The sequence below is a fragment of the Corylus avellana genome, chromosome 2 (genome assembly GCF_965113065.1).
Source record: "Corylus avellana chromosome 2, dhCorAvel1.hap1.2, whole genome shotgun sequence".
NCBI lineage: Eukaryota > Viridiplantae > Streptophyta > Magnoliopsida > Fagales > Betulaceae > Corylus > Corylus avellana.
The window spans coordinates 1150805-1174188 of NC_142491.1; the positions used below are offsets into that span (position 1 = coordinate 1150805).

A 23384-nucleotide genomic window follows, 5' to 3' on the forward strand; every position below is an offset into this window, starting at 1 on the left:
GCTTGTCAGAAACAATTCTAACAACTAGAGGTGGCATGGGCGGAACCACTCTTTGGCTTGGCGGGCCCCTAAGCCATAGGGTTGTCCCAAAATAAATAAATAAATATACTTTAAAAATTAACTTTTGTCCCCCTCTCAAACTAAACGTTCTAGTTCAACTCTTAGAAGTCGATCACCATTTCAATCTTACACCTTAAAGAGTTTCTCAATGGTTGGAAGTGTACGTTTGGGTATAATTATTTTTTATTATATTTTATTTTGTTTTAAATTCTCTCATTCAAATATAATTTCAAAACTTTTTTTTTTTTTTTTTTTTTTTGGATATTCATCATTTTGAAAATAATACAAAACAATATATATATATATATACCAAACGTACCCTTCCGTCATGTTTGGGTGTCTTATCATTCCTGCGAGTCCAATCTTATCTCCGCCATATAACTAATTGAACAGAGCAGCGACCTTATAAACAAGGGCATCGACAACCCGGAAAAGTCGCCAAAGCTGGCTAGGTGCTGCAGAAAACTCTCTCCAGCTCTCAAACTCCCCACAACCACTTGTACATACTCTTTTTCGGTCCTAAACCACTTCAAGCCAGTGTCCATTTCCTTCCCATGCACAGAAGAGCCCACAAACCATGGCTTCTCATTCCTCTCATACCACCCGAACCCGGATATCGCGAGTATCGCTCAAAAGGGTTTCTCGGATGTTACCCACGAAATTGTGGGGAGAGCAGTTCATGGACTATGCGTAAAGGGTTTAGTGCGTTTGAGTGTATTTCATTCGAATACTTTAATAAACATGTATTCGAAATTCGGTCATATAGAACGTGCTTGGAATGTGTTCGATAAAATGTGTGAAAGAAATGAAGCGTCTTGGAGTAACATGATGTCGGGGTTTGTTCGAGTCGGCCTTTATCCGGAAGCGTTTAGATTCTTTCGTGAAATGTGTAGACATGGTGTCAAGACAAGTGGGTTTCTGATGGCTAGTTTGGTAACAGCGTGTGACAGGTCGGATTGTATGTTATTTGAAGGACTTCAACTCCATGGTTTTGTTGTTAAGATTGGTTTGTCTTCTGATGTTTTTGTGGGAACTTCTCTTTTGAATTTTTATTGCTCCTATGGCCTAGTTTCTTCGGGCCTGAAGCACTTTGAGGAGATGCCTGGGCGGAACGTAGTCACTTGGACTTCATTGATAGTTGGGTATTCAGATAATGGAGATTTGGGACAATCTATAGACATATATCGGCGAATGAGGCGCGAAGGTGTATGTTGCAATGAAAACACACTTGCTACAGTCATTAGTTCCAGCGGGATGCTTGGGGATGAACAGTTGGGTAATCAAGTTCTTGGACACGTTGTAAAGTCTGGATTAGAGACTAATGTTTCTGTTGAAAACTCCCTCATATCGATGTTTGGTAGTTTTGGTCGCGTGGAGGCAGCCTGCTATGTCTTTGATCACATGGATAAACACGACACAATCTCATGGAATTCAATCCTTGCAGCAAATGCACATAATGGGCTTTGTGAAGAATCATTAAGATATTTTTACTGGATGTGTCGTGTCCATGAAAAGATAGATTCTACAACAGTTTCAACTTTGTTAACAGTATGCGGTTCTGTGAATAATCTGAAGGGGGGCAGAGCAATTCAGGGTCTAGTAGTAAAAATGGGACTGGAATCAAACGTTTGCGTATGCAATACTCTTATAAATATGTATTCTGAGGCTGGAAGTTCTGAGGATGCAGAGTTGGTGTTCCAGAAAATGCCAGACAAGGATTTAATCTCGTGGAACTCCATGCTGACAAGCTATGTTCAGGATCAGAAGTGCCTATATGCCTTAGAACTTTTTGCTGAAATGATTCGGATGAAAAAAGCAATAAACCATGTGACTTTTGCAAATGTATTGGCTGCCTGTTCGGACCCTGAATTTCTTGTTGTAGGCAAGATTGTTCATGCCCTTGTAAACCTTGCTGGCTTACATGACAACTTGATCGTTGGCAATGTATTAGTTACCATGTATGGAAAGTCTGGTATGATGGTCGAAGCAAAAAAAGTATTCCAAACAATGCCCATGCGAGACGAAATAAGTTGGAATGCACTCATAGGTGGTCATTCTGAGAATGAAGAATCCAATGAAGCAGTAGAAGCATTTAAGTTGATGAGAGAAGATGGTGTACCTGCAAACTACATTACCATTGCAAATGTTCTTGGTGCTTGCTTGACTATGTATAATCTACTAAAACATGGGATGCCTATCCATGCACATGTAGTTCAGACAGGATTTGAATCAGAAAAGTATGTGCAGAATTCCCTTATCACAATGTATGCCAAGTGTGGTGATCTGAACTCTAGTAATTACATTTTTTGTTGTTTGGCTGATAAGAACTCTGTCACATGGAATGCTGTAATCACTGCAAATGCTCATCATGGCCATGGGGAAGAGGCTTTAAGACTTATTTCACAAATGAGACGCAATGCAGTAGATTTAGATCAGTTCAGCTTCTCTTTGGCTCTTTCTGTTACTGCTAACTTGGCCATACTGGATGAAGGCCAACAGTTTCACGGTTTGGCAATTAAACTTGGGTTTGACTCAGATCATTATGTTTTGAATACTGTGATGGATATGTATGGAAAATGTGGGGAAATGGACGCCGTGTTACGAATACTTCCCCTACCAAGCAACAGGTCACGATTATCATGGAACATATTGATGTCAGCTTTTGCCAGACATGGGTGTTTCCAAAAGGCTAGGGAAACTTTTCATGAAATGCTAAAACTGGGGCTAAAACCTGATCATGTCACATTTGTCTGTCTCCTATCTGCATGCAGTCATGCAGGCCTTGTGGATGAGGGTCTTGCATTCTATGCGTCAATGACTACAGAATTTGGTGTCCCAGTAGGAATAGAGCATTGTGTATGTATAATTGATCTTCTTGGGCGATCCGGAAGGCTTGCTGAGGCTAAAACTTTTATTAAAGAGATGCCAGTCCCAGCAAACGACATTGTCTGGCGGAGCTTGCTGTCTGCATGCAAAATCCATGGCAATTTGGAGCTTGCCAGGAAAGCTGCAGGTCGTCTTTTTGAGTTAGCTCCATCAGATGACTCAGCTTATGTTCTTTATTCAAATGTATGTGCAACTACTGGGAGATGGGAGGATGTAGAGAATGTGAGGATGCAAATGGGATATAATAGCATAAAGAAGAAGCCTGCATGCAGTTGGGTCAAGTTGAAGAATAAGGTCAGTTCATTTGGGATGGGAGACCAGTCCCATCCAGAGACAGAACAGATATACACCAAGTTGGGAGAGCTTAGGATGATGATAAAAGAAGCAGGTTATGTTACTGATATAACCCATTCACTGCATGATTTAGATGAAGAACAAAAGGAGCACAATCTTTGGAACCACAGTGAGAGAATTGCTCTTGCATTTGGATTGATCAACACTCCAGAAGGTTCACCCATCAGGATTTTCAAGAATCTTCGTGTTTGTGGTGATTGCCATTCTGTTTACAAGTTTGTTAGTGGAATTGTTGGGCGGAAAATCATATTGAGGGATCCATACCGGTTTCACTGTTTTAGCGGGGGGAAGTGTTCTTGTTCTGATTATTGGTAATGAAGCTAATTATGAGCTCAGTTTATTAGCGTTGTGAAGAGTACACAGTAGTGACTTGCAGATGAAGGTTGAGTTAATCTGCAGTGGGTATAGGTTAGGTTTCGAATCCTGTCATCTATTGGAGATTACAAATTAGTTTTCATTCTGGTTATTCATAAACGGCCATCCTGTTTGATGTTGAGAGTTCATTTTTTGTACAATATCTCTGTATTTAATATTATTGGTTCCATTGAAATTTTGGAATAGGAATTCATTTGCTACTAACATGGGAACCTTATTGCAATTGTTTTAATTAGCCATTCTTCAATTTGGCATGATTATTTGTACTTATAAACTTATTGTTTTCATTTCGAAATTCATATGCTAAATTTGTAATACAAACATGGGAACTATACTGCTAAATTTTAACCTTAAATCTGGAAATTATGCAGTCAAGAAAAGGCCTTGGGCTGCTGCTGAGTGCATCCTGGACTGGGACTAGTAATGCATTGTTTTTTTATTTACAGTAGAAAATGGATCAATCAGTGTTTCATTTGGAAATTACTCATTCATGCGTTGCCAGTTAGGTAGGAAGAGGAAACTTTGTATCATCTCTTCATCAATGCGATTGAGCTCGTGCTGTCTGGTTTGGCCCACCTACTTCATATGTTTGCATGACCATTACCCTATACCCCTTTTATTTATTATGGGACTACTATCAAATTGCAACAGAATTTGTTATCATTTTTTTTTTTGCCTTAACAGGTACTATGATACTTCTGGAGTTAGTGGTGAGATTCCACAAACATTTGCTAATCTACTGAACCTGTGTGTAATGTAAGATGATCGACCATATCAACAAAAAAATTTACTAGCTGAGATCATGTTTCTTTTTTGAGGAAATATTTCTATTTGTCGCCGGTTGGGATCAAACACTGAGCTCACTGGTCAGGTACCTAAATTCATAGGAAATTGGTTGACTCTTGAAACATTGTAGGATGATATTATTAGAACTTTTCTCTTTATTTTTGTTCAGTCATACTTGAATGACAAGCTAGGTTTTCAATGCACTACCTACTTAATAATTCTATTTTCCTCATGAAATGTATTTCATTCCAGTTTACAATCAGTTGCTCATGAATCATGAATGTTTTTGTAGGAACATTCAAGGAAACTCTTTTGAAGGTTCAATACCATCTACTTCTTCCAAATTAACTTCTCTGAAAGGCTTGTGAGTGTTTACATCTGTTGGTTAATTTTCTTTAGGCTGAAATACTCTTTTGGTCCCTGAAAGTTAACCCAAAGTCAATTTTCATCCCTAAAATTTTCGTCCCTTAAAAATTTTAAAGGTAGCCATGCACAGATTATGACCCTGATACATCAGCCTCTTCTTCTCAGGCAAATGTGCATTTTGGAACTGATGGACGAAAACATGACATTTGCTACCATTTAAAAATTCTGTTTTTTTAATAAGTAATATTGTATATATAAAAAAGCATAAGGTGTCCTTAAATACACAGGAAAATCAAAGCTAACCCACAAAAGATCCCATAAGAAGACCCTAACACCCAAAAAAGCCCTAAGCCCACAAAGCAGGGACTTGGATCCTTAGTTGTTTTTAGGGGGTAATTTTGTCATTTCTAGGCTCCTTGTTTCTCATTTAGACAAAAATGCCCCCCCTAAAACAACTAAATGGATCCCCTCCATTTCAAATGAAATGGAAAGGATCCTTCTCCGCATGGCAAACCCCAAAAAACCCTAAACCCACAAAGCAGTCATGGCTTTACCCCGACTAGAGCCACTACCTCTAGCCTCAAAATTAATGGAGCATTCCAAATTTTTGAGCTCCCTCTTCCCCTTAATATTTGAAGCAGAAACTCTTTCATGATGTTGATCCGTTTCAATAACCGAAAAAAAATCCTTGAGTCTTTTTTCGTCACCCCAAAAGTCAGCCCCATAGAGGGAGTGGCTCCCGTTACATTAAGCACCACCTCAAAATAGCCCTCTACCCCCACCAATGGAGTGACCGTCACAGCCTCGGCCATTTAAAACTTCTATGAAATGAAATTGGTACCTCTTACATTCTAGGGACAAAAATTGAACATAGGCTAAAATTTCAGGAAGCAAAAGTGTATTTCTGCCTTTTCTTTCTATATTGCAGATCTTTGTGGCTTATAATCCCATATATGATTTAAATGTAGGAGTATAAGTGATTTATCTAATGGAAGCTCTTCATTGGCATTCAATGTATTTTGGTATGTAACTTTTGTGCTGTGTCTTGTACTTTGGACTGGACGACACTTTTTGAGTACTCTAAAAAGTTGTCTTTTATTTTGGTATCTTCATTGGCATTCAATGTGAGAATTGATTATAACCGACATACCGTTTAGTAAGGAAGTCCTGAATGATAAAAAGTTGCAATGTCTCTCAAATGATATTATGATGGCTCCGTTGCATTATATATATATATATAGATAATTAACTTTATGGCGTGAAAACAAAAAAAGTTTGTGACGCTGCAATAGATTTCCAATAGATTACATAAAATCGAAAATGCCCCTTCTCTCATACTACTCTTTCCATATATAATCTAATAGTTTTGGAAAAAAAATTAAAAATTAAAAATTTCTCATATGGAATTCAAAATGTCCTGACATTATTACTTAATAGTCATATTTCATATTGCAAAGGCATAGCCAATTTTTTTTTTTTTTTTTTTTTCTTCTCTCAAATACAAAACCCATTGGCACCAAGCATGAGTGAATGCTAGACGTTTGGTAATTTATCCTCCAACCAGAATAAAAGATTCAATTAAAGCGGCTAATCTCATGCATATTGTCTACACATCTAGTCATACAGTATCATAAAAGTTTGATAGAAGTATGTGTACTTTTTTCAAAAAAAATAAAAATAAAGGAGGTATGCCTTTGTTGATGGTTGTTTAATAGGTATTTGTTTATTCTAAAAGAGTAATGCTATATACCATCTTTCTATTCTCTTAAAGTTGGTGTTGCTTTAAAAAATTACAATTAGATTGAGTATGGATCACTTGATCAAATAATAATTTTAAAGGCTACATCAACTATAAGAAGATAAAATAATAATATGTAACATTACTCTTTTAAGAATTTATACTTTTGAGTCTAAACCCGTTATCTGCCATTCGTATGTATGAATAGAGAAGTTGAGAAACAAATTGGGTCCTTGGTGAGAATAGTTGAAGAGGTGGACATCAATGCCAATGGAGTGAGATGGGGTAAATACTTCAAAGTTAAAGTTGAATTAGATCGGTTGAATCCCCCTAGCAAGAGGAAGGATGCTACAAATTAAGCTTCGTTCAATGTGGGTTGCTTTCAAGTATGAAAAATTGCCCAGATTTTGCTTCAAATTGTGGGGGTGATTAAGCATGAAGAAATTGGCTGCTCGAAAACTATGTATGTATTGTTAGAGCAATATCCTCTCCCTTAATTTTGGCAATACAAATTTTAAATTGATTCTCAAATAGACTAGTAATTAGCATTATATATGCACTTCAATTTTAAAATGCTAGTATTCACAAATATTTTATATCAGGTGGCGCGTCATATTTTATGTAACTTTTTATCAGTTACTTAAAAAAAAAAAAAATTTAAAACACATAATATTAACCGATAATAAGTGTAATAAGTAGATATTTTAAGTGACTTATTATATCAATCACTTTAAAAAAATAAAAGAAAGTTACTTAAAACACTCAACCATATCCTTTGCGAAATAAGTGTGATAATTAAGCGATTAGAAAAAAAAAAAAGAAAAAGTGTGATAATTAAGTATTTTAAGTGACTTCTTATATCAGTCAAGTTAAAAAAAAAAAAAATAGTCATTTAAAATATTCAATATTAACTGATGTGAAATATGTGTGATAAATAAGTATTTTAAGTAACTAGTTATATTAATCACTTTAAAGATATTAAAAGAAAATCACTTAAAACACACAATATCCCCTGGTGTAAATTAAATGTGATAAATGGGTTATGTGAGTTTAAAGAGTAACAAATAAAATGGGTATCCAGACATGTCGATTTGACCCGACAAGACGACCCGAGACAATGACGGCTGGATTCGTCATTCGTGTATGACCTAGGTACAAAAACGTAATTTTAACTCTCATTCGCCCGCTTTAGTCTCTTTAGACCCTTTACTTGTACCTCGTGGAGTCGTCTCTCCGCCGTAACTCTCTCTCTCAGTCTCTCAGACTACCCTCGGTAGTCTCAGAGAACCTCGCTTCATCTCCGGCGGTCGATTGGACGGACTGTAAGTTCTCGAAACCCTAACTTCTATTACTTTTCTTCAATTTTTCTGGTCGTTTGGTTGCTTCGCTTCGCCGAATAATCATATTCACCACCGGAACTGGAACTAGGGCTAGGTTTTGAAGTTGGGTGGGCTTAGGGTTTGGATTTGGGTGGGGTTAGGGTTTGAATTCGGAGAGGGATATGGTTTGCATCTGGGTTTAGGGTTTTAGGCTAGGATTTGGATTTGGGTTTGGGATAGGGTTTGGATTTGGGTTTGGGTTTGAGGTTAGGGTTTGAATTCGGAGAGGGATAGGGTTTGAATTTGGGTTTAGGGTTTAAGGGTAGGGTTTGGATTTGTGTTTTGGGTTAGGGTTTGGATTTGGGGAGGGATAGGATTTGAATCTGGGTTTAGGTTTAGGATTTGGGTTTGGGGTTGGGGTTTGAATTTGGGTTTGGAGTTAGAAGTATACATCTTCTCAACCTTGGCGGAGAACTTTGACCCAACAGTCAAGCGATAAAGAGATTCGTGATTCATGAATGATGCTGCAATTGCAATTTATTTATTTATTTATCATATAAGTTTATTAGGCCCTCTATCAGAAATTCTTCCTATGTTATAGACTTTGAAGCGTGAATTTGGGGATGTCTCTTTATGTTGCTGTGTCCTTATCACTTGGGTTTTCATTTTTTAAGTTTTTGTTGTTTAAATTGTCGTCTTTTCAGTTCTTTTTCTTAAGCTATTATAATAGTTTTATCATCTCTATTTATGTGATTACTTATTTTGATGAAGATTTTGCACCGTGTGTCACGTGTCTAAGATTAATGGCTTCACATGCATTGACCTATAAGATAAATGGCTGTCGCAATGCAATAATAGATACATGGGAATTGTCCATGTGCAATCCAATTATCAGAAAGGCCTAACTATGCCTGTACGCCTGCATGTGCAGGTGTATGAGAGAGCGAGAGTCATTAAACCTGAACCCATCTTGTGATATTAGTGTGTTTTGCTTCTGTTATTAAGAGGAAATGTAGTTTCTTAATGAACTTATGTACTGTGCTTGAACAAAGTTTATATAAGACAGTACTTAAAGTGGCTATTCTCTTTTGTATGAGGATACAAACTTTAATGTGAAAGTTGCTTATCAGTCTGGTATCTGAGATTGAACGCTATTATCTTGTACCTTCTGCTTGTATTAATTATGATATCAAATTTAACTATTTATCTCTTTTGTTAGTAGCCATTTTACTCTTTTAAACAAGACTATCATTAGCATGCTAGCTCAACAAATATTTTTTGGTGGTGCTTATCTGCTTCAAAATCTTTTTCAGTGGTGGTTGTCGCGCCTCTTATCACTGTCATGCATAGTTTTTGCTCAGTGTCAGTGTATTGAAAAGGTCAACCGCTGAGACTGGCCTTGTTCAATTCTTGCAGTTTCTCAATATGATTGCGGCTGAAACCATTGTATCAAACAAGAACTTCATGCTTAAGTTCTCCAAGAAAAGAATAGAAGCTGCTCTTGGCACAGGATCATGTGAGCAGGGGCAGCGGGTCTCATTTGTTGATGAGCAGAATCACAGTAGTTTTGTGAATGCAAGTAATCAATCTGAGATGAAAAAGATGCACAACTCCGTGAGTTGTCCTGGTGGTGGAAAGAAGTTGGATCCCGAGTATTTGAAGTCAAAATCCTCTATGCCAGGGTCTAACAAGCGTGGACCCCAACAGATGACAGAGTGTCAAAGGGAGAAGAGGCAAAAGATGGACCGCAGTGCGACTTCACAGTGTTCTACCATTTTGAAAAAACTGATGAGTCATCCTGCTGGTTGGGTTTTCAACCAACCAGTGGATCCTGTGGTATTAAACATTCCAGATTATTTCTCAGTTATAAAGAACCCCATGGATTTGGGAACAATAAAGTCCAAACTAGTGAAGAATATGTATTTTGGCACAGAGGAATTTGAGGCTGACATTAGACTGACCTTTTCCAATGCAATGCTTTACAATCCTCCTGATAATAGCGTCCACAAAATGGCAGTGGAATTAAACAACATTTTTGAGACAAGATGGAAAGCTTTTGAGGAAAAGTGGAATCTTGAAAGCTTGAAGGTTGGGCAAGGGAAACTTTTGAATGGACGAGTGAAGGAGACTAATGATACAAGACAGAATGTTGATAAAGCACCTCCTTCGCATAATATTTTGTTGCTTAAGAGGTCAGTGCCATCTGTTGAGAAGGTCACAAGGAGTTCTGATGGAAGAGATGTTGAAGTAAGTAATATGTTAATGGTATTCATGAGTGGAAATGCTTTTCTATTTGTGTGATAATAATGAATAAGCTAGAAGAAACTTTTCTTGTTTAGCCAATTTGAGTTCTCCGGACTCTAACTTATGTGACTTATTGTGGGTTGTAGACATTAGATTGCCATTTTCCCCCCTTCATTTTTTCTATTATGAGAGGTTTTTTCTGCTCTGAGTTGTGTATGTTCTGTTCATTGCCACAGCTAGCCAAGACAGCACGGAACTGCACACGAAAGTCAACAGGAAAAGACTTTCAAAAAGGTATTGAGTGGAAGAGTGTGCTTCCTGCTTTATGGATATTTATAGGAGCTAATTGGCAATTTGTCCTATAGGAGTTGACAGTGGTAGTAGACATGCTTGTGGCTCTGTCAATGCAAAAGTTCCATTGAGCTCGATTGCTCGCAAATGTGGTAGATGTGGTGACATTACATGCCAATGCATACTACCTTGTGATTCAACCCATACATCCTCAAGCGGTTAGTTGGTCTTTTCTTTGCTGCTTCTTTTGGTTATCCAGTATTGAATTGGTTCATGGATAATCTCTTTTGTTTCAGATTTATCTTCGGAAAGATCATTGGGTAGAGATCATCGTGTGTGTGGTGTGGATGCTTCCATTCAGGTATGCTTGACATTATCTTCATTGATTTCATGAATATGTTTGGAAGTTAAGAGATTTTCTCGCCATGAGATGATTAAAACCTCTATTCATATTTAGGATTGTCAGGCTAAAAGCATGTCAGTGTCCCAAATGAGGAAGACAGGTCCAGATTCTGATGGTGGGTGACTGATTTTATTTGACTATAAATATGATATTTTCTAGTTTTTTGTCGATTTCATCGATTTCATGCTGTTGGTGACGATATGAAGGGGGTGTATGTGCTTTTGACGATGAAAATGCATGCCTTACTTCCCAGACCACACTTTCTACTACAGATTCTGCTTCCCAAGGAGGTCAGTGATACCTGAATTTAAGTGTTACTTGTCACTGTTTGACATGGCAAACTAACAGCCTGTAAGTTTGGTGTGTTTTTTTTGTCTGTGTTATAGGATGTCCAGATTTTGATGTACAACTTTCACCTAAGAAGGCCCTCCGTGTGGCAATGCTGAAGAGCCGCTATGCAGAAACGATTCTTAAAGCACAAGAAAAGACACTGCTTGACAATGTAAGATTATTTTGGATAAATTCTTGATTATGCAAGATTTAATTTCTGCTTTTGAAAAAATAAATTAGATGCCAAATTAGGACAATCTCATGATGTAATATTTGATATCCTCTGGTACTATGTTTTTATAGTTGCTCATACATGCCACTTTCTTGTTTATGGTTAGGGTAATAAAGCTGATCCTTTGAAGATGCAGCAGGAAAAGGAAAGATTGGAAAGGAGACAACGTGAAGGTGAGTTAAGCACCTTAATATTTTCCTTACGTACAAAGAACGGTACATCTGTTTGCAAGGGTCATGAGGAACCTTTAACCTTATGGTTTTGATGGCATTACTTTGACTGTGCAATTCACGCTCATGAAACATTTTATGTAGCACAAAGGACACAATATTTAGCTGGCTCCTTCGGGGTGAAATCATTGCTTGTTTCTTTGTGCTTATTTCTAAAGATCACATATAGAGCTACTGGGCCCGTTTGGTAAAGAGTTTTGTTGTGGGTTTTTTGTTTGAATATTAATAAGAAATGATTGATGTGATATAAAAGTGAAATGAAATTTGAAATTTTTGTAAGAGAAAAGTGAAAGAAAGTTGTTTGGTAATAGGAAAAAAAGAGGTTTGACTTTTTTTTAGAGAAATGATAAAAATGAGTATGTTGCTAAACACACCAACTATTTTCCGGCACTTTTTTTTTTTTGGGTATCTGGATAATTGATCTTATTAATTTGGGGTTGACAGTGTGTAGGGGGCTTATTGAAGTGACTTTTTTTGTTAGGGCTTGTAATTACAAATTTTTAAACCTCTCTCTCTCTCTCTCTCTCTCCTGCATGTGGTTTTCAGATTCCCGTCAGCTTCCTTGGGGTATTTCTTTTTAGTTGATGACTGAATTTTTACTTGCAGAGAGGGCTAAGATTGAAGCCCAAATTAGAGTGGCTGAAGCTGCCTCACGAATGAAGGAAGAGCTTGATCTGAAGCAGAAGCGGGAACGAGAAAGGGAAGCTGCTCGTGCTGCGGTTCACAAGGTCTAGATTTGATTAATAGTTTTTCACATTTTATAGAATTTAATTTTCTTTATTACTTAGGAGTTGCATCGGATGTTTTTCTTCTCCATGCAGGTGGAAAAAACTGTTGATCTTGAAGAGAATTTGTGGATTCAGAAGGAACTGGATATGTTGCTTGGCTGTTCTTTGTCTCACACGCGAACCCTATTAGAGCAGCTAGGTCTGTTTATCAAAGTTGAGTCCATGGAAGATGATTATGAGGTGAATCTGAATGTAGATGGGGAGGAAGGGGAGATTTTTTCATGAAGTTGAACTCCCTGTTCTATAGTTTGATTTGTTCTTTTTTCCAGCTCTGCTTGTTTATATCATCCTATAGTTAGGAGGGGGAAAAGAGACATTGTAAATGCATATTTTTTTGTTTTAATGAAACGAAAATGTTTACGTAGTAATATAAAATTCTCTTTGTGCTACATGTACCTATATTTTTACCTAGATTTGTTAAACCTCACACTAATTAGGGCTGTAAAGTATTCCAATTGAGCACGAAGAGCTCAAGTTCAACTTTTATATTTAAGCTTGGCTTAATTGATTATGAGTTCGGTTTGATCTTGAGTTCTATTGAGTTGGTTAAATAATTTTTTCTAATAATTCTAAAGGAAATTTTGGGAAATTAAATGCAAAAGAAAGGGTCTGGTGTAGCGCATGCAAGGATTTTCCATCTATTTTAACCCTAAGTGATAGTTGGAGGTGGTTTAAGCTTTACTTATTTATTAAGGCGTTGTCTAGGTGGTCCCATAAGTGACAATTCTGCCTTTGACATGAAAAGAATAATAACCGGGATGAGGGTGCACCCAAAAAAACATACTTCGTACGTATTGCGTCCTCTTGGCATATGCTTAGTGTAGATCACTATACAGATCATGTCATGTAACGACTCTTGGCAGCTCTTTTTTTTATTAAAAAAATAAAAAATAATAATTTATAAGCAAAGAGGATAGACGGAGGTAACCAAATGTGGCTTTTGTACTTGGCAAGACCATAGTAATATCGGTAGGAAAGGCCTAAGATAGTTGCAAAGTAGAGGGTTGCAGGCGCTCCCTCAAACCGAGATGAGTTATAGCTTGACACAATTTCACTAGGATATTAGTGAGATTCAAGCCGGTTTTCATGATTTTCATTGCGATAGTCAAACTTATGTTCTAATATTTACCAAATTAATTGAAAATTTTAATCTAGGAACCAATAAACTACCACCTTTGATGGTATTATTAGCAGCTTTGTTGTGTTTCTTTGCATCCCTTGTAAGAGAAGACCAAACAATTGTGTACGTAGCCAATTACCTAATATAAAATGAGCCAAACAAATGAGTACAAGCTTCAGAAACAACATCCTTACATGGAAGATTTCCCTCACTATAGTCTCCAAGATTTATTGGGGCTAATAAAGTCATACGGAAAAAAAGAAGAAAAAACTATTTTAGTCAAGTCAAGACATTTTCCGTAAAATGATTTGTATCCAATTTTTTTACTCAAAAAGTGAAGTATTTTCTAAGCACGTTCGCAAGAAAACATGCTTACTTCTAATTTTCTTTTGTAAAGTTGAGGCACATGGTTTGACGAATTTGCAATCAATGAATTTAATATATTTAACATTCCAAACCACGTTTCTGATCAAGACAATCAACTTCTCAATGTGTAGCACAAATTCAAACTCATCTCAATAAATCGTCATTACTTTCTTTAAGAATTAATTAAGATGATTAGCCCCGGCATTACTTGGTCTGTGTTTTATGGGACACGTCTCAATTTCAACGAATTCAATTCTAATTAAAATTAAACTCAACTAAAATGCGTACCATAATAAAATACACTGATTAAATATTGGTGGGATTAATTGTCTTACACAAACCGACCCAAGCTAAACTTGTGGTACAATAAAACATATAATTAATATGTTGTGTGACTGCATCTCTATTATTATTTGTACTCAATCTTTTGATAATAAATTTTTTCCTGGTCGTTTCCGCTGATAGATATAAATTTATTAAGTCGAATCACACAAATCTTTATATTTTGTATAATTGAATTATTTTTATTATATTCTTTTCTACTTCTTTAAGATCTGAAATTTTTATTAGCATTGATGAACGTTTGGATGATACACGCCATACATCCAACGACAGAGATGTTTAGGCAACTCCATTATTATTTGTAATATTCTAAATCCCCTTATATATTATTTCTTATATTCTATGTAGTCCCACAATTCTTTGTATGGATTATACTAGGTCCGAAATATGTACACGAAAGCTAGTAAAATATAAAACCACAATTTTTTTGAATCAAGTAACGATGCTTCTTCCCTGTAGCCTTTTTTCCCTTATTCAATTCGAAAAAAAAAAAAAAAAGAAAAAAAAAAAGTAACGATGCTTCAAAAACCACCAGAAATCGAGTAGTCATGCTATCCGGCATCCTAGAGGCAGCCCAGCATCGTCTAACGCTGATGTGGCTGCCTATAAAAAATTAAAAAAAAAATTGGAAAACGAAAATTATGTTGTTTTTTTATTTTTATTTTTTTATATAAAAAACACGATTATATGAGAAGAAAGATTTTTGTGTTTTTTTTTTTTTTTGTTTTTGGTCATTGTTGTTTATGTTTTTGCATTCTATATGTTTGATGAAATTTCCATGAGAAATAGCAAGTTATTTTGGGTTGTATTTTGAGATATTTGAGTGATATTAGCTAAATTTTGATGAGGTAATATTTGGGTTCTAATGCCTAAAAACTCGTTTCTGGAATCAAAACTAAAACCTAAGGGTGGAAGTTAACCCTTTAGGAATGGTATCACCCTAAAGGAATTCAGTCATCTAATGCCTCAAAATGCTATCTCGGTTTTATATACTTTTGCTGATACCAATTTCAGATCAGTTATTCATGAAGGCCAGTGAATTTGATATATAATTTGATCAATTTTTAATCAGTGATTCTCGGTTTTAAATTTGGCAGACGCTTCCCCTCCTTATAACCTCTTTCCTATCCAATTAGAAAAAAATAAAAAATAAATTTAGTAGACGCTTGGTTGATTCTCCTTGGCAGCCAAAAATCTCCATTCGAAATGGAGTAATCTTTTGTTCTTTTTTTTTTTTGTCTTTTTAAAGGTGGTATGACATTTAAAATATTAAATTATTATTAGATCAAAATTTAATAATAATTAATTTTAAATTTAATAATAATTTTAAAAATCAAGTCATTTTAAATAAACAAAAGAAAAAAAAAAGAAAAATCTTCTTTCGAGAATTGTTTGTCAAAATCTAGGCCAAGCTGCATTATTTCTTACATATGTATCTTTTCCTTGGACCTCAGATGTCGCTTACAAGTTCAGATTCCAAGGTTTGTCTTCCATGGAATATGTTGCCTCGTTCTCGTGTCCTCTCACAACATATCTCTCTCCAACGGTCATCTTTTTGGTCACCCACATGCCAGATAGAGTTTAATTCACAAGGGCCCTCTGAGTCAAGCCAAGCTTAACATAATAAATTTAAATAAGATATATTTTTTTTAAAATATATTAATATTAAAATAAAAATTATTTATTCTCTAAACAAAGAGCTGAAAACCTTTGAGTCACACGTCCCTCAAAAGCCACCTACCCATCGATTTCTGATAAGTATGCGATCGGCTCTTTTTTCGGCTGCTGTCATTTGCCTAGTATGCTCCTTCTTTTTCTTCTTCTATTTTTTTTTTTTTTAATTTTTTATAAAAAAATTTTTTCAGTTGTATTGCTTTGATTTTCTCTGTATTTTGGTTAGGTTGTTGCTTTCCCCGTATTTTCTTTGTTTTTCTTGCTGCTTGTAATAAGGTTATGTCCTCTCTCTTGATCTGCTTGCTTGTTATTTTGGTCTAGACCCCTAGAGTTGTGGATGTGAACGATATCCTAGCTTTCGGGTCGAGAAGGATGTGTGTCGGCATGGAGTTCTTTTGATCTCATAATTGAGGAATAAGAGCTACTTATGTATTAGTTTATGTCTGCCTAGCGTAGATCTGTTATTCCAACTGGAGATTAGTTATAAGTTAGCGGATGTTTGGCTTCTTTAATGTGTAATCTTTTAATTACGGCTTTAATTTTTTAGCTTCGGCTATGATCTTTCAGAATGTTATGTTCTGTAATTGTAAGAGTTTTAATGTTCTTAGCTTCTCTATTAATGAGGTAAGAATGATTTTCCTTTAAAAAAAAAAATATTGGCCCTAAACATTAATTAATATGGAAAAATTATTGGTACAAAGCCTTTTCCCATATTTTTCTAATAATTTGTCTAAAATATTAATACCAGGCATTTTCACATATCAATATACGTTTAGTGCCAATATTTTTTCTCATTTCACCTTACAAATTAACCGTTAGATTTGTAAATTTATAGAGATTCTACACAAATCAATGGTGAATAACTATTAAATTTATAAAAGAATATGACAAAAAAATATGGACAAATTATTGACACGAAGCCTTATTTTTTTGAAAAAAAATTCCACCAACGAATGACATGTGTCCCAACTCCAAACTTGTCATCATTCAGAGTCTCAGACGGGGAAATTTCAAGGTACGCCAACAGCCTCCCTGCTCTCTTTCTTTCTTTCTCTCTCTCTCTCTCTCTCTACAATCAGCTATTGACAAAAAGCCTCGCTTTTCTCTTCCTCAACCTGCTTCAGCGTATCCATGGAGTCACAAACAGAAGCAGCAGTTAACTTTGGAAAATCTATCATAGTGCCTAGTGTTCGGGAACTAGCCAAGAAATCCATCGCCCACATCCCATCGAGATACGTGCGAGAAGGTCAGGACCCTTCGATCGTCTCCGATGAGTTATCCCTTCCAACGGTGCCCGTCATCGATCTTGAGAGATTGGTTGTTGAAGATTCCATGAGCTCTGAGTTGGAGAAGCTGCACTCTGCCTGCAAAGACTGGGGATTCTTCCAAGTATCTACTTCAATTAATTATTAGATATTTTAATAGTTATTAGATATTTCTTCCCCATGTCTAATAATCCTTCTATCATTAGTATTTTTCAATTATTGTTGATTTAAGAGTTTTTTCACTTGTTGATATGGTAAAATAAAATATTTGTGTGGTATACAGTATTTTAAAACAAGAAAAATATTAACTGATAAGATAAAAAACACAAAATACTCAAATCTAATTGTACTTTTATATTATAAAACATTCAAAACTATTTTCATTTTTACTTTCGAAATATTTTTTCTTTTTTGTTAAAGTATTTGATTAAATAATTAGATTTACTTCTTTTTATCCAGCTTAAGCTTTTGAGATAAGTGATAATTTAATATGATATCAAAACTAAAAGTTCGAACCTTAACTCTGTTAAATTCACCCTCAATTTTCAATTAAATATTCTATGGTGATTTAAATCTTTAAAAGAGAAAGTTTTTAAAATAAATAAAAATAAAATTTTCTTTAGTTAAATATTTACTGTGTCAAATGTGAACGCTCTTCATTATTCACATAAAGCGATAGGTACTTGCAATAAACTTAAATTTTATTTGTAATTAATAAAATTGTCAGTAAGTGCTCTGTTAGCACAATAGTTCTTATACTGTTGAGAACAGGTTACAAACCATGGAGTTGGTACTTCTTTGCTGGAAGAATTCAGGACAGAAATTGACAACTTTTTCAAACTTCCCTATGAAGAAAAGAAGAAGCTTTGGCAAAAGCCAGACAATCAGGAGGGATTTGGACAACTCTTTGTGGTTTCAGAGGAACAGAAGCTAGACTGGTCGGACATGTTCTATGTAACTACTCTTCCACTCAATCAAAGCCTCTTTGACAAGCTTCCTCCAAAGCTCAGGTTTCTCTATACCTCTACAGTTTGGTTTTAAAAGCTCTAATTTGAGCCTACACGTTGAGAATAGTGTTAAAGTATTGATTAAATTATTAAATTTCTTATTTCTTATTAGCTTAAACAAGTTTTTTGTCCGCACGTGAGGAGGAGTGTTAAAATACTGATTAAATGATTAATTTTACTATTTTCAATTAGTTTAAGCTTTTGGGACAAATGGTGATTTAACAATTTCAACTTCATATTTGTGCCGCAGAAATACCCTCCAAGCTTACTCTATGGAGGTGAAAAAGCTGGCCATTGCAATCTTAGGTCACATGGCTAAAGCTTTGAAGATGGATGCTGAAGAAATGGTAGAGCTTTTTAGTGATGGAGTTCAGTCAATGAGAATGAATTACTATCCTCCATGCCCTGAACCCAATAAGACCATTGGCTTCACTCCTCATTCTGATGCTGATGCTCTAACAATTCTCTATCAGCTCAACGAAACAGAAGGCCTACAAATCCGAAAGGATGGGAGATGGGTTTCTGTTAAACCTCTTCCACATGCTTTTGTAGTCAATATTGGAGATATCATGGAGGTGCTACTTCACTTTGATATAACTATGGATCCGTTTGGGTTTGCGATTTGAAAATTTTCAACCTTTTTCAAATCACAGATTTTTGGAAATGCATTCCCAAACAAAACTTTTTCTGCAATTTAGTTTAAAATCGCACTTTTTGTATATGCAATCGAGTGCCAAACAAACTTACAGAATTAGCTTAAACTCAATTTCAGTTGCCAAAAGAGAAGAATAATCCAGAATATTGTTACTAAATTTTTTGTCTTTCCTGCAGATTGTAAGCAATGGCATTTATCGGAGCATTGAGCATAGAGCAACTGTAAACTCAACAAAAGAGAGGCTCTCAATTGCAACATTTTATAGTTCAAAGCTAGACTCAGAATTGGGCCCTGCAGCCAGCCTTATTTCTCCTCATAACCCACCAATCTTTAGGAAAGTTCCTTTGGAGAAGTATTTTAAAGACTTTTTTGATCGAAAACTAAAAGGAAAGTCTTACCTTGATTTCATGAGAATAGAAAAGGGTGAAGGCAACCTATGTTGAATGTATCAGGCAAAAGAGGAGAAATTAAGCAGGAGTTGAGTAGCCACAAAGGTGAGGTGCAAGAATCTGTATGTTCTATCTTGAGTGAATTTCAATGAACTTTATTTATTAATACTTAAGGCTTTTTTGTGATTGCGTTAGAGAGCTTAAAAAATATTTTTAGTATCTAAAAAGTCCTGCCAAACAAAAGTTGACTTGTTTAATAAAAAATTTCAAAAGTACTTTTCTTACTTTTTTTACTCAAAATAACCAAAACACACTTTTTAACAACAGCTTAAAAATGAACATTTTGCCAAAAAATACTTTTTTTGACTTAAAGCCCGTTTTTCTTGATCCTTTCTCCACCCCCTGTTGTTCATCCTCTCTCTGCTAGACTGCCCCTCCATCAGGTCAGCATCTCATCCTATAGAACTTTTTTGCTTTTGTAAACCTCTTCTCACTGTCTGTTGTATATTTTGTGGTTTTGTGTTTTCTCTGTCTGTTGTATATGCGCTTTTGTAGTTTGAATCATTTGATGCGGTTTTATGAATAAAAATTATCTTTTTTTATTTTTTTTTCAAAGTTGATTTTCGATTATTGTGCACTGTAGTGACAGATCCTTATTGGTAATTTGGCCATGAAACCGCAATTATATGCTAATGATATCCAAACACTCAATTGATAAAAAAAAAAAAAAAAAAAAAAAGTAATTTTTAGCATATTTTACCAAAAGCTCGTGCGATTTTAAAAAGTAGCAATTTTAAAAACGCAACTTTTAAAAATGCAATTTTTAAAATCGCACTTCCAAACAGGCATTTAAAACCTTTATTTTTCAAATGCAATCTCAAACAGGCTCTGAAAAAAAAAAAAAAAAAAAGAATTGTTAGGAATAAAGATGTTGGAATTTCGGAAATAAAGAAAGTAGAGTACCAAAACTGTACGTACGGTAATTGTTGAGCTTTGGGCTGTAAGGCGGAATTGAATGTCTTTAGACAAATATTGTGTTATGAAATCATGTAGTAGTATTTCAATTAATGTTTATTTGTAGTCTTCTAGTAGAGGTTGGCCTTTCTTTAGTCTTTGAGTTGGTCTGTGAGTTGGAGTCAAGTCCTGCGTGGCTTAGTAGAAGTATTTCAATTGGTGTTAGTCTTTTAGTTTGAGTAAGAGTCAATTAGAATTATTTATTGTAGGAGTTATCTCTTTTCTCTATTTAAAGAGATGAACATTATAATAAAAGCATGAAAATTTAGTTAACTCTTTCACGTCGTCTCTCCTGCAAAAACCTATTGCAGCCGCTGCTGCGTTTCAATCAGAGAGAGAAAGAAGAAGAAGGTGACGAGGAGAAAGAAGGTAAAGAAATTTCTTGTTTTATTTTTCTGATTTTGTTTTCTCTCGTTCGGTTGTAATGGGTGTTGGTGTTGGTGAGTGAGAGAATGGGTTTAGAGAGAGAAAGGAAGAGATTTAAGAGAGAAATATGGGTTGGGAGTTGGAGAAGATTGAGGGAGGAGAGATAAGCCGGATCCAGCTTTTTTTTTTTAAAAAAAAAATAATAATAATAATTTAGTATTATAAACACTATTTATAAGAAATTCCTATACAAAACAAATTATTTAAAATAAAAAAAAAAAAAACAAAATTTAACTGTTATAAAAATACCTGAAAAAAAAACCTGTAAACTTCGAAAGAGTATGGCTGGGGAGAGAGCTGAGCTGCGGGTTTACTAGAAGAAGAGACTAGAATGATGAGAGGAAGTAGATAAGAATTAACAAAGAATTCTATTTATCCATAGAGAAAAAAAATTATGAGGTAATACAAATTTCTGGCGGAGGAATTTCTGTACAATCATTGTGGCACATAGCATCTTGTGTCAGAATATTTCGTCGCACATGCGCTTTTATCAGAATTTTTTTTTTTTTTTTGGGTGTTTTATAAATGTGCCACAATATATATTTTTTTTCTAGTATTTATAGCAAATGATAGCTAAATTAACGCAAGCATTCAAAGTTTTTTTTTTTGTGAGGATTAATGCAGAGTAGGTGAATCAAACACAAATCAATCAATCAATGGCTCAAGTGTCTGACCTCCCAGAAGAGTTGATAGAGATCATCTTGTCGCACCCAACAGATGTTGTTAATCTTTACAACTACCGAGACGTCTGTCGTTCATGGCGGTCCATTGTCGACAAGCTTTTAACCTCCTCACCTCCACATCTACTTCTCTTTGAAACGGAAAACAACATACGTTTGTTGAATATTTTCACCGGCGACTCAAGCGTGTGTAAAGTACCCGACTTCAAGACCCGTGACGGTCAGCCCTTGAGGTTTCCCAGAAGCGTCTTCTCCCGGCATGGTTGGCTGGCAATAAATTTCACCACATGCAATAATCAATGCTACACTCATCATTTCTTTCTCTATAACCCATTTTCAAGATCTCGGATTCGCCTCCCGACTTTCACTTTTGATCACCATTTTCAGAATAATCACGATTTTCCGAATATCTGGCAACCGAAAATCAAGTTCGTTTTGTCATCTAAACCGACAAATCGTCCACAAATTTCAGTTGCTTTAGCTACTGGTAAAAAAATCATATTTTGGAAATCAGGAGATGAAGAGTGGACCCCCGTTGATAATCCTTTCGAGGAGAATATGCCAGTTTTTGATATGATAAGCTACAAAGGTGGATTATGTGCAATTGACTACGCAGGGAACGTTGCACAATTTGAGTTCAATCCTCTTCCTCGTGCCACAATAATTCCAAGTACTGTTGCTATTGAGATGCAATTTTTTGCCATCTGTGTTGTGGAATCGCTGTCTGGGGATCTGTTGATGGTTTGTAGATCTCAGCAGGGGTTCTTCAGTGTTTTCAAATTGGATTGGGAGACGATGGTGTGGGGTGAGATCACAAGCTTGGGTTATGATGATGAAGCAATTTTCATGGCTGGTAGGGAATCTGTGTGCGTAAGAGCTGGTGAATCTACCGTATACAAAAATAATTGCATCTACTTCAGATCAGCTGGAGAATTTCCATCGACTTTGCCCATACGATCGAGAGAGGACTTCGGGGTATACAACATGGCAAATAAAATCATCCATCGATTCTCTCACCCTTTGCTGTCTCGCACTAGTACTCTAGGCTGCTACCAGTGGTTGACAACGCATTTATGAATAATGTGATATACCATATATATATTTTTTTTTAGAATTGTCATTCATTTTGAGGCTGTTTTTGTTTGAGAAATATTATTTTACATTCTTTGGTACTTCTCGAAATAATAACTTTTAATTTTTGTTGTTGTTATGGTAGGAGCAATATATTAATTAGAACAATTAGCAACATCATCTGATTATCTTTAAGGTCGAGGAAAGCAAGCAAAATATTCCAAAAAAAAAAAATTGATTTGAAGATTCAGAAAACAAAATGAAATGAAATAAGTTCCAACTATTAGAATATATTGTGTATATAAGATTTGATATTATGGAAATATATTAGCATTGAATGTATCTGATTTGATTTTATCAATTATATTATTTTGTATCTCTCACGTACATCCCTATAAATATAATATTAGGGCTTTATCTGTGGACGAAAGTTATAAACCAGACCACGTAAAATCACTTGTCTCTATTTTACTTATTCCTATTTATTTATATTTCAATTTTATTATCAATTTCTTCACCAACTATGGCCAAAACTTGCTTCTTCTTTCATTAATAGATTACACAGAGAGGCAAACTAAGCAAAATATTCAAAACAAAATGAAATGAAATAAGTTCCAGTTATGGCCAAAATCTTGCTAGTTGCAAGTCAATTCCAAGTAACACAATTATCACCTGAAAAATAAAATTCACACGAACCACACTAATCATCAGAGACAGAGACCCACTGAAAATACTCTCCTGAAACTTCATTCAAAATTCAAAACCCACAAAAAATAATCTGCGGAAACTTCAACCAAAAACAAAAACTCACTTAAAAAGGAAACGTATGAAACCTCAAAGAAGTTTCGTCACCGGGCCATTACACATTCAACCCCTAAGCAAGAAAACCAAAAATCTCATCCTACCCATTTGGTTCGATCTCTTCCACCGAAAGTGTAACCCATGAAATCCCAAAGGGGTAGCTCTACTTTTC

General features: G+C 35.4%; 4 protein-coding genes across 10 annotated transcripts; all 4 read left to right on the forward strand.

The window, feature by feature from the left end:
• The first annotated feature begins 457 nt into the window (after positions 1-457).
• LOC132183402 (Tetratricopeptide repeat (TPR)-like superfamily protein) lies at positions 458-7018 on the forward strand. 4 transcript variants are annotated; one of them, XM_088513466.1, is made up of 5 exons: positions 723-3708; positions 4360-4546; positions 4754-4825; positions 5796-5849; positions 6774-7018. In XM_088513466.1, exon 1 carries the CDS (start codon positions 802-804, stop codon positions 3613-3615), a length of 2814 nt encoding a protein of 937 aa, XP_088369592.1. In that variant the 5' UTR covers positions 723-801; the 3' UTR covers positions 3616-3708; positions 4360-4546; positions 4754-4825; positions 5796-5849; positions 6774-7018. The 4 variants fall into 4 exon arrangements, with proteins under 4 accessions (XP_088369594.1, XP_088369592.1, XP_059452818.2 ...); XM_088513468.1 differs by lacking the exon at positions 6774-7018 and having other exon boundaries at positions 458-3708; positions 5796-5955; XM_059596835.2 differs by lacking the exon at positions 6774-7018 and having other exon boundaries at positions 4360-4431; positions 5796-5955.
• A 747-nt stretch (positions 7019-7765) lies between these two features.
• LOC132162770 (transcription factor GTE12) lies at positions 7766-12791 on the forward strand. Of its 3 annotated transcripts, none has more exons than XM_059573002.2 (11): positions 7766-7887; positions 9198-10131; positions 10365-10422; positions 10494-10637; positions 10716-10780; positions 10877-10937; positions 11029-11112; positions 11209-11324; positions 11491-11557; positions 12221-12342; positions 12436-12791. In XM_059573002.2, the coding sequence occupies exons 2-11, from the start codon at positions 9310-9312 to the stop codon at positions 12625-12627; spliced, it is 1731 nt and encodes a 576-aa protein (XP_059428985.2). In that variant the 5' UTR covers positions 7766-7887; positions 9198-9309; the 3' UTR covers positions 12628-12791. The 3 variants fall into 3 exon arrangements, with proteins under 3 accessions (XP_059428985.2, XP_059428997.2, XP_059428991.2); XM_059573014.2 differs by having other exon boundaries at positions 10886-10937; XM_059573008.2 differs by having other exon boundaries at positions 9301-10131.
• A 4162-nt stretch (positions 12792-16953) lies between these two features.
• On the forward strand, positions 16954-19465 carry LOC132166460 (protein SRG1). The gene is made up of 4 exons (XM_059577280.2): positions 16954-17293; positions 17941-18179; positions 18427-18751; positions 19008-19465. The coding sequence occupies exons 1-4, from the start codon at positions 17036-17038 to the stop codon at positions 19272-19274; spliced, it is 1089 nt and encodes a 362-aa protein (XP_059433263.2). The 5' UTR covers positions 16954-17035; the 3' UTR covers positions 19275-19465.
• A 1044-nt stretch (positions 19466-20509) lies between these two features.
• LOC132174244 (putative F-box protein At1g44080) lies at positions 20510-22424 on the forward strand. 2 transcript variants are annotated; one of them, XM_088513884.1, is made up of 2 exons: positions 20510-20603; positions 21274-22424. In XM_088513884.1, the coding sequence occupies exon 2, from the start codon at positions 21317-21319 to the stop codon at positions 22415-22417; it is 1101 nt and encodes a 366-aa protein (XP_088370010.1). In that variant the 5' UTR covers positions 20510-20603; positions 21274-21316; the 3' UTR covers positions 22418-22424. The 2 variants fall into 2 exon arrangements, with proteins under 2 accessions (XP_088370010.1, XP_088370011.1); XM_088513885.1 differs by having other exon boundaries at positions 20517-20603; positions 21285-22424.
• Positions 22425-23384: the final 960 nt, after the last annotated feature.

Coding starts and splice junctions, on each gene's coding strand:
- LOC132183402 (XM_088513468.1), top strand. CDS start 802: ATGTATTCGAAATTCGGTCATATAGAACGTGCTTGGAATGTGTTCGAT.
- LOC132162770 (XM_059573002.2), top strand. CDS start 9,310: ATGATTGCGGCTGAAACCATTGTATCAAACAAGAACTTCATGCTTAAG. Junction 10,638..10,715: donor AACCCATACATCCTCAAGCG/GTTAGTTGGTCT, acceptor CTTTTGTTTCAG/ATTTATCTTCGGAAAGATCA. Junction 10,781..10,876: donor GTGTGGATGCTTCCATTCAG/GTATGCTTGACA, acceptor ATTCATATTTAG/GATTGTCAGGCTAAAAGCAT.
- LOC132166460 (XM_059577280.2), top strand. CDS start 17,036: ATGGAGTCACAAACAGAAGCAGCAGTTAACTTTGGAAAATCTATCATA. Junction 17,294..17,940: donor AAGACTGGGGATTCTTCCAA/GTATCTACTTCA, acceptor TGTTGAGAACAG/GTTACAAACCATGGAGTTGG. Junction 18,180..18,426: donor AAGCTTCCTCCAAAGCTCAG/GTTTCTCTATAC, acceptor TTTGTGCCGCAG/AAATACCCTCCAAGCTTACT.
- LOC132174244 (XM_088513884.1), top strand. CDS start 21,317: ATGGCTCAAGTGTCTGACCTCCCAGAAGAGTTGATAGAGATCATCTTG.